The sequence below is a fragment of the Calonectris borealis genome, chromosome 4 (genome assembly GCF_964195595.1).
Source record: "Calonectris borealis chromosome 4, bCalBor7.hap1.2, whole genome shotgun sequence".
In the NCBI taxonomy this organism is placed as follows: domain Eukaryota; kingdom Metazoa; phylum Chordata; class Aves; order Procellariiformes; family Procellariidae; genus Calonectris; species Calonectris borealis.
In genome coordinates, this window is record NC_134315.1 from 25,473,758 (window position 1) to 25,483,998 (window position 10,241).

The 10,241-nt window shown below is 34.6% G+C and overlaps 1 protein-coding gene across 1 annotated transcript in view; it reads right to left on the reverse strand.

Annotated features, from left to right (window-relative positions):
• The window catches only part of ARAP2 (ArfGAP with RhoGAP domain, ankyrin repeat and PH domain 2), a 126,663-nt gene extending 117,192 nt beyond the window's left edge, over positions 1-9,471 (reverse strand). Inside the window, exons 1-3 of the mRNA XM_075148897.1 lie at positions 8,464-9,471; positions 1,192-1,262; positions 195-274 (exon numbers count right to left, since the gene is read on the reverse strand). Coding sequence (XP_075004998.1) covers positions 195-274; positions 1,192-1,262; positions 8,464-9,371 — 1,059 coding nt within the window. The 5' untranslated portion in view covers positions 9,372-9,471. The remainder of the gene's footprint in view (positions 1-194; positions 275-1,191; positions 1,263-8,463) is intronic.
• Positions 9,472-10,241: the final 770 nt, after the last annotated feature.

Below are 10,241 nucleotides of genomic sequence, written 5' to 3' on the forward strand. Positions count from 1 at the left end.
GTGTATCTCCAGATTAAGAGAAGTCACTACTCCACAAATATTTACACTATAAAACTTTAGCATGTACCTAAAAAGACAGAAAAGGTATTGGGAACTGAAAAAGCAGCGGAAAAAAGAATTAAGGGCAATATAAAATATGTAACATGAAGATTAAAGTGAAGATACACCATTTATATCCAGACTTCTCAACTTACTTTAGCATCTTTAGGGTTGTCACAAATAAAGGTTTCCCCATATGGAGAGATGATGGGTGGCTTTTCTTCTGTGAAAGTTTCTTAAAGAAAAAAAAAAAAATTACAGAGTCATACAGTGCAATACTCTACTGAAGCACTAATAAAATCAACAAGGGACACAGATTTTTCTGTTTGTGATTTCTCTGCCCTTCTCAGAAAAAAATTTGAAGAACAAGAAAGAATTTCCCATTTCTAACTGAACTCCAGACACTTTTTTCCCCCTCAGACACTATCTAGTCAGACACTACTACTATTACTATATAATTTGGATATAAGTTGCATACAGGTGTTTTCATCTTTCCTACCCTGCGTCACGTTAAAAAAAAAAAAACCCTTTTGTTGCATACTCTTAGGACCAATAGCTTCTGACTTCAAAAAAAAAAAAACCCCACAAAAACTTGTTCCTGCACAATCTTCATTTTGTGACCAAGTATTTGCTTGAAATTAATATGCATAACTTCAAAAAAGACACACCTCTAGAGTATGAAAGAACTTTTGCTTACAACTGACTGCACAAGACCTCTAAACTCTTCCAGTAAACTATTTAATACAATTAATTTCCTGTTATTTCCTGGAGCTATGAGCACTAACTAACAAATTAAGCAGCATTACTCAGGAACACACTCCTTGTATCTTTCAAGAAAAAGCTAACTCTGCTTAAAAAAACCTGGATCCAATCTTAGAAACTCAAAATACTGTAGTCTAAAAAGTATATTAAAATAAATGAGGTTTAAAGACTGGATTTTATGATTTTCATTATTAGTTCATAAACAAAAACTAAGAAAAAATGCAGAAGTGGTTAAATGCTCTGCTATTACATTCATCACTTTTTCTAGACCTTCCAGATGCCCAGTATTTCTGAAAATAAGCAAGTCAATACTCTATTTTAGACAACTTCTAGTCTGAGGTTTCTTTTTCCTCAATATTCAAGATGTAAATATCAGCATGTTTAACTCACTGTTTTGTGAAATCTGCCTCCCAGTGCAACAAGTATTTACAAGATCCACATTTCTTCTTTTCTGAAGGGAACTTGAACAAAACAAAGCACAAAATGAAAACATTAAGTGAAATTTCCCAGAAATCGAGCCAAAACGTCTTCTGCAGTTAAACTATTAAAATTATATATAAATATAGAAATAGGCAATTTTAAGTCATGGGAAAATTTCTGATTTAATTTAAAAGTCACCCAACAATGTGTTTTCCTCCCTTTATGACACTGCATACTTCTCTGATCCTAACACAAACCTTGATTTTGGTTTTTGTTTGTTTGTTTTGAATTGACCTTATGATACATTTAGATTTCTGGGAAGTGTGGAGATCCCATACTCTTCCCCCACTCTTTACCCTCCCTTCTCCTTCACACTAATTCCCAATGACTATATTTAAAGAAGGATGTACTATGACAGTCTAATTTAACATTAAGCTCAAAGGGAGCCTGGGCATGGAAATCCAGACAAAACATGCTCTCAACCACTGAAAAAAAAACTGCTGTAAAGTTTTGATTTCCTAAGGTGAATTTTTTCCCAGAAATTTTTCAATCTGAGACATAAATGACGTTGCATTGCAACTGCCTCTGACTACCACTGCACATTTTGTAGATAGATAAGAATGCATCCCCATACACAACAGAAAAATTGTTTCATTATTGGTGGTGTGCTGGCCCCTAAGTATTTCAGCAATTTCATGTGTAGTGGCACTCATCGTGCTGCTAAAGATCACATTATTTTAATTATTATTATTATTGAGATTTCAGGCTGAGACAGCAGCTTTAGAGTAACAACACAGGAACAAATATGCCTGAATTAGTACATTTCTAACCTATCTTCACTACTCTAGCAGTCTGTATTAGAGCTGTTGTCAGCCAAGCTCTGATTTCCCCTGTCAACATGAATAATTAGTAATTTTTCCTCTTAATTTCATTTTCTCTGCTTGAAATAACAGTGATACAGATCCTCGTGCATCTTTATAGAATATTCATTGACTAATAAATGCCATACAAGATCCTTGAAGTTTTTCTAACAGTTTGCAGGTCCTCCATCCTTCAAAGCCAAAGATAGGTATATTTTACTAAAAATATCAATATTCCTCATTTTTATTTCCCCACTTGACATATTGAGAAATTTTATTCTTTTAAGATTAGCTATATTCAAAACTTCAGAAACACTGTCCCATGAAGTCCAAGTTGCATTAGTCCATATTACAGGCTGATGTTTCTCTATGACAGAAGGCATACATTTACAAACTACTATTTCGTATCATTTTTAATCCACGCCTAAATCTGCCCCAAACAAATTATTAGATTAAATTCAAGACAGAAGCCACACCTTATAAAGTTACTTGACATTTCAAATGTTATCCAGGTTATATCAATTAAGTTCCTCAATGATATTTTGTAAAATCCTGGTTTTAGAAAACACTAAGTGAGTTTGGCCACTGAAGGTGGATCGTGGCCTAGCTCCCATACAGAATTGTTTACTCTCCTGAGTTACAATTACAAAAAATACACAGCAAATACTTTAAAAGTCTCTGTTTCTTCATATATTTTACTAAAATTGATGTAGTTACATCTTTTGAAGCTACATTAGCAAACTAACTTCATGCACTTGTACTAACCTAATTTTAAAGAATCTGCTATGCTTACAAAAAAAAAAAACACCCTAACTTTCTCAACACAGACCAGATTTTTTGTTGTTAAGTTGGGTTTTTTTAAGGGTATTAATAGCATTAAAATAAATTATAGATACAGATAAGCAGCTTTGACTCAAAGAGCTTTTAAAATGATGGTTTTCTTTCTTATGTAAAACAGTGAGTCATTGGCTTAGTTTCAGGGTGGATGGATCTAAAAGTGGGTAATGGTAATAACAACCAGTGAAGATAAATTCACCAGGAAATGAAAAATAACAAATCAGTTTACAAAGACATGCATTTTTTTAATCCGTGTATTTTTTAGGACTTGTGTATTCTTTTTTGATTATGTACCTACACATACGTATATATGGCAAGAAAACCTGCTAATAAGCAAACTATAGTCTTTTTTCCAGCAATCAAAATAAAACCTTTTTGTCATTTTTGGAAAACAAAGTTCTAACTTATGTCAAGTAAAAACTTTCTCAAATTATAAAATAAATGAAACAAGTTTACTCTGAATATCTTGAAAGATTATGTATAACAAACAACATACAGTGCAAGCTATAAAATGATAATAATTTGTCAATACTCAATAGAATAGGTTAGATAGTTATTGTACAAATTAAATACCTGGATTAAAAGACAGAAAAATACTGAAGACTTCTTTGGGGGCAAATAAGATTGAAAAAATCTTATATCTACACCAATCTATGACTTTCCTTAACCATTTCCAAAATTTAGTACCTCTTCAGATTAACGGTCGTCTTTATTTTGCTCTTTAAAGGAAGGTTGATGCAAGCAGTCTGCCAATCACAAAGTGTGCCGATTTTACAAAAATATAATAATTCCAATTAATTATTACTTTGTTACAACTGTAGTGATTAAGACCCACTATTTTCATATATTAAGAGGTACTGGATGAGGCTCAGGCCCTTCCCCACCGCCCTTTCCTTATGCATAAACAGGGTGAAAGGGTGTGATGAGGCAGCGACTGGTCTTGCTAAAGGCTGAGAGACTGGAAAGGTGAGAGCTTAGCACTGGGCTGAGCTAAGCTGTTTTATTGAATATACTCCTGTCACCTTGCAAATAAGTGCAAGCAGTCAGTGCTTCAAAGTCTTTACTGGAATTCATCTGCTGAGTGTTTTAAATGAATGAAGCTTTTGTTTTCAAACTCATTCAAAACATATTTTCTTTTCTATCTCTCTCAAGACCTAACCCTCCGATAACGCAAACACGTCAAAAGCGCTCTAGCATGCTGTGTTAGAGCTTTGGGGTTCACAGACTGCTTGCAGCGGTAAATTAATGGTGATGCTTGACCATAGGAAAAGAGAGGGAGCAGCTTCTCTCTCCTAAAAAATTTGCTTTGTGTGGCAGAACAGAGTAGAGAGACACAGCAGCACCAGCTTGGGCACCTCATTAGCAATCTTGACCACTTACATGTTAAGAAATGGAGTCTAAAGAATATCAGCACCAAGCAAGAAGTTTCAACCATGGGATCTGCCACTTGCAGAAAACGAATAGTGCCTGCTCAGGCAAAGCACCATTATCTATTTTATTTATTTATATTTTCCCCCAAACACAGCATATTTTCCTGAATTACTTTTGGTCTATTTCTTCTTATTTCTCTTAATAAAGAATCAGAGCAATCCCACTACTGAACAATACAAGTAACAAAGTTGGAGGATATGAAAAAAATCTAAAAGTATATAGAGTTCATCAGCCTGAAACTTGTATCTGTGTAGCATTCTGTATAACAAACATGTCTACCATGTTATAAATCTGCTTAAGCTTTTTCTTTGAACAGATTGCTGCTCTGAATGATGCAACAGTAGCTATTTCACCTAAGAGTGACTGCTAAACGACATGATCCAAAGCCTCTAAAACTATCTCTATTCTTACTATCTTTAATCTTGCGCTAAAGGCACATCAGTGGTTAGCTCCATCCATTGCATTACTTTCACTCTTTTGTTTTACAAAAGCCTCAGTTTTTCACTCATATCTGTATGGAAGAAGTCAGTTCGACCAAAAGTATCAAGAGAGACCACAAAACTTCCAATCCACTGTGTTTAACCCTTTGTTCTGTTCCACAACATGACTGGGGAACCATATTAAAAATTTTAAGACTGCTCACTTAAATACAGAATGCAGGGTCTCAGAAAGGGTGATGACTTTGATAAAGACGTTTTGGATGCAGATTATTTCAATTTTAGAAGATTATTTGCAATCCCCTTAACAATTCCAGTGCTTTTAAACACCTTTAGAGTGATCTTTACTAATTCTGTATCAACAGAGAGCTCATAATGTTATGATAAGGAAAAGTCTAGCTGACAAGAATCTAGCATAATTACACATCACTTCAACACTGATCAACCAAAAACACGACTAAAACCTGCACAATAACCCCACTATCAAGAACACTGTGTAGTTGTCACCTTTTTTTTTTTTTAAATTCTGTACCCCTCAGTACTACAGTGATGCCACATATACTTCAAAGAAGAAAGAAAACCAAAATATTTCCAACTTCTAAAATTCTATGGTGTCTTACCAGCTAATGGTGTGTTTTGTTACAGGCAAGAGCCAGGAACACCAGTGAGGCACAGGGAAGCAGATATAATTGCAAGAGAGGCAAGCACATTATTAGTTACAAAAAGTGACATGGTCACAGCACTACTAAGGGGCACAAGGAGACCCACCGTATGAACTTTTTGTGCCAGAAGGCACATACGAGATCATGAGAAAAGCATTTCCTTGAATAAAAATTTAATGACTAATATCCATGCACAACTAGAAGGAAATGTTGAGTTTCCCATAAGATTTCAGCAGGATTTCTCTGCCTCTATAGAAAAGCCTTCACACAGTATAATAAGGATGAAACCAGCATCTATCAATAAAAGTCACTTGAGAATGTTTGTCTGCAATTTGTAAGACAGAGACGATCTTTCCTGAGGTTAAAGATGCTGCAAGCTGCCATTTTAAACTTCTGTATCAATTCTTTGCCTCTAAAAAAATACCCAGCAAGATTATTAAGAATGTTTCTGTGAAGTTTAAGTTCTGGTTTGAAGTTCTGGTTTAGCCTTGATCTTCCTCAGACAGACTGCTACTGGTCCTTTTGAATTTCCATGTTGTTATAACTGGAGCATAAAGATGAACAAAATAAGGTGGACCTCACAAATCAAAATGGGGGGTAATGAAGTTAGAGACCCAGTCATATATCAATCACTAATAGGCTGTGATTTGGAGGATTTACTCCAATGGAGGGAAGATTACAAATATAGCATATTCTCTCTACTGGATGATTGTTTCTCAAAAGACATTAAGAGTACTCTTTTAGTAGCTCATTATTGTTATCTTTTAGGATGAGATTCCCATTTCAGCTCAGCAGGAATAGTTTTATTAAATGAAGTAGGAATAATCACTCTACAACAGTTAACGTAAAGCTACTCCTCACTGAAAGATGTTTATACTTAAGTTTCAATAAGCACGATTTTTTGGTGATTTAGAAGGCACTGATGAAACATTTTTAAGGCACACAAAAATCTCTTAATTGCTGCAAAGAATCTTTGTCTCCCCATCTGTTCAATCAAACAATTGCATTACAACATTTAATACTGACTTCTTTCAATAATCTAAAAGAAACTTATAAATGCTGCGAAAACTCCGCATTTAGGGCATGTATAAACTCGCTAATGATGTTTCTAACTGGTGAGATATGCAGATGAAAAAGACAAGATAAATACAAAACATTCTCAGACATGCCCCTTCCAGGCATAGCTAGTGGTTTTTAAAAAAAAAAAAAGGCTAAAAAAAACTGCAGCCTAATGATTTGGATATGGCTACACTGACAAAACTTTGCATATGCCTTTGCATGAATTTTTCTTCTGTGTTTAAGACACTTAATCTGCATGACGAATAAAACCTTATAGTTAACAGAACAAAAAACAAATCAATCTGTGAGGAGATATTCTTCGTTTACACAGCCTATAATATTGTGATCAACTGTACATTCAGTGCCTATGATTTTTAGCATTCAAACAGTATTACTTTTATTAAGATAGGCCTGGAGTTAAATTCTAACATCAGACCTTTTCCTCTACATTCCATCATATTTTTGCAAGACAAGCTACAACAACTGATGCTTATTCGAGACAGTAAGTGCTAACCACCAATTTGTGGGTTCAGATCATGAACTCAATCATTTTGAAGGAAGAAAAATCCACACCCACATCACATGAATATTTTAAAACAAAGTCTAACTCTCATATGTAATTTATCATAACAAACTTTACTGGACTCTATCCAATACTATCCTCAATAATGCTGCACAGAACTATCCTTACAAAGATTCCATAAACTCTGAAAACCTCCCACATCTATCTTTTTTTTTTTCCTTTCCCTTTTTCCACTTCTTTTTTCCTGCCGGAATGCCTTAAAAATGTTTTTATACTACAAGCATCATTAAAATCTAAGGTTTTATTATTATGAGAACACTAGCAAAACCCAACACCTAATATTACAAACTGGTTGCATTCATTCTCTGAGTTAACTGTTAAATGACAACCAGCTTAGAAATTAATCTAAGAGCCACCTTGAAGAAGGTCCTTGCTTTAGACCCACAGTATAACGTAATTTCCTTCTCCACAAAATATCCTACTCTAATTTAAAACAAAAAATGTACATGTTTATGTTTACATACAGCTTTCAGGCTAAGACTTAAGATTCTCATGTAATCGTCTTGTTATGCCCATGCGTGCAATCATATCAGATACATCCTGCTTTGTTTACAGGGTGGCTACACCATACAATGTACAAAACAGACAGGAAGGATTTTATAAATTTTGCCCCACTGTTCAGATAAAACTACATTAATATGTGTAGGTGTGTAAAACTTTCTAGACCTTTCTTATAAGTTACATATATAAAAATAATAAACTTGTATTTTCCAAGCAGTATCTCTTGAAAGGTACGACCTTAAAAATTACTAAGATACAACCTGAATACTCATGTTTCACAATAACTGTTGTCTCATCATAAAAAATAGATTTTTATACTTAAGGGTGAATTTTTAGCCCTCTTGAAATCACCATTTTGTCACCATTTTCCCCGTGATGAATCAAAATTTCATCAGAAACACTGGAGCTAAGGTCTAATTAATATTAGCAATGTTTTGGTTTGGAATAGATTCAACAGTTTTTTCTGTTATTTTTCAATCTTGGTTTTGTAACACTTGTGTATTTCCATTCTTCCCTATATTAAGAGCATACAGATAGGTTTAAAAAATGCTTGATATAGTTGTTTTTAACAACGATTATATCTAAAGCAATAAAGATTCCTTTCTTTGAAAATAAGTAGATGCAGAGATGATTGGGGAGGTTATAAGGAAACACTGTTCTGAAGTTTCCCTTTATACTTTCATTTGTGCTTCTAACTTGCATTGAAGCTTAATCCTCCTTCAGTCAATCTGGCAACATTCATACCAGATCCAGTGTATTTACAGCACATATTTAAAAAATCTACAAAAAAATGACATAAAAACCTGCAAGAAACCCCAAACCATGATTTCTACAACAAAAGCGATTCTTCATTAGAAAGAAACAGCAGTTACCTTGATGAAGCTTGAACTTTACTTGATTCAGGAATTTCTGATACAGGTCGATGCCTTAATATAAAAGACCGGCTTGCTCCTGGAAATACTTTCATGCAGTTTTGCGTATAAGAATCATATAAGTCATTGTCTATCATTTCTCCTTTAAACTTGAAGAACGGAGAATTTGGCTCACTATCAGATAAATAATCCTCATCTGCAAACATCAGATGTTTGCTTTCATTGTATTTTGTCTCACGTGAATGAGCAAATGAAGAAGGAGGATCATGAAATGCCAAACAGCCAGCCAAGTGCTCACCAGCTTGGTATGCAGCAGCTTCTTCCAGTGATGTATCTGGCTGAGTATTCATCTTAATACTTCCACTTAAATTGATAGCTTTTAGTATGCTGTCTGAATTCTGGTATAAACTAGAAAAATCCAAATTTGTAAAGCTATCATCATTTGCCTCTGGTAAGTTTTGCTCTGCAAGTTCAAACCCTTCTTTATCAATGTAAGCTTTATTAAGAAGTTGTTCTGACAATGTTGCAGGTATCAAGCTAGTCCTATCTACACTTGAATTGCTTATTGGAGACTCCTGATCTGAGGACAAATATTGCTTCTCTTCTAAACCTTTCAAGTCTTTGAGTTTTAGATTTTCACGGAAAAGAGAATTTCCTTGCATTTTTGAGAGAGTGGTGTCTAATTGCTTAAGAATCCTTCTGCGATGCCCTGTAGGCAACACTCCCATTTGCTGAAGCACACAGTTATTTATTCCCATGCAATCTGTCAGAATGTTATAGCCATATTCTTTAAAGTTAGGAAGATATTGCCCCAAGTTGATGTTGACCAAGAATTCTTCAATATCAGTGCCATTGCCTGTGGATGACATGATGGCAGCTTCATTACGAATATTGCCCCACACAGTCATATAGAAATATAGTCAGGATGCATGCATATTCACTAGCAACAAAGCTCTTCAAATTTGGTGACAGCCAGCCAATGGAGAATATCAGTTTCTTCAAGACACTTCTTCAAGTTTCTTCAGTTCAAAGTGATTTTTTTTAAAGACTGCAAACCTATGGAAAAGAAAGAGGGCATTAAAAAAAAATTCCCATTTTAAATTGCTTATATATGAAAATTTCAAGGAGAGTAAACAGCATAACCTCTCCATCCTTTTATCTTGGCCTGTATAAAGAAAATAGAGAAATCGAAGTCTTAACACAAGAAAGACAGTCTTAAAACATATAATCCTAGTAGTTAATGTTAAGATGAACGGTTAAAAGATGAACCACTTATCTACACACACACATTCTTACTACATAATGCTTGGATATAAGGGGGAGAATAAGTGATCTAAGACCAGAGGGGGAACCCAAAGCTTTCCTATTCCCATGCTAGCACCAATTAACTACAGCATAGGGCTTCTACTCCTTTATCTTCTGAGCCTTAAACTCTTTTTAGCACAGAAACACACTTTCAATGGGAAAAAGGAAGAATGACTGGCTAGAGCATTCTATGTGAACTGTGGGTTCAAGCCCTCTTCAACTGAGAATCCAACTGAACAAGTACTGTAATCAATAAAATAGTTTACAAAGGTAGAATCACTTCTGAGTATGAATTGTTTAAATAACTACAGTCAGAAAGCTATGGAGGTGATCAAAATACATCTTGCAGATCAGGCCTTTCAAAGAACTGTCACAAGAGAAAACAGGAAACAGGTAACTACTAGCTTTTCAACTCTGTCAAGGAAGCATTTTTCCCTTAGCCACAAACAGTAGCAGAGGCATAACCCCATAGG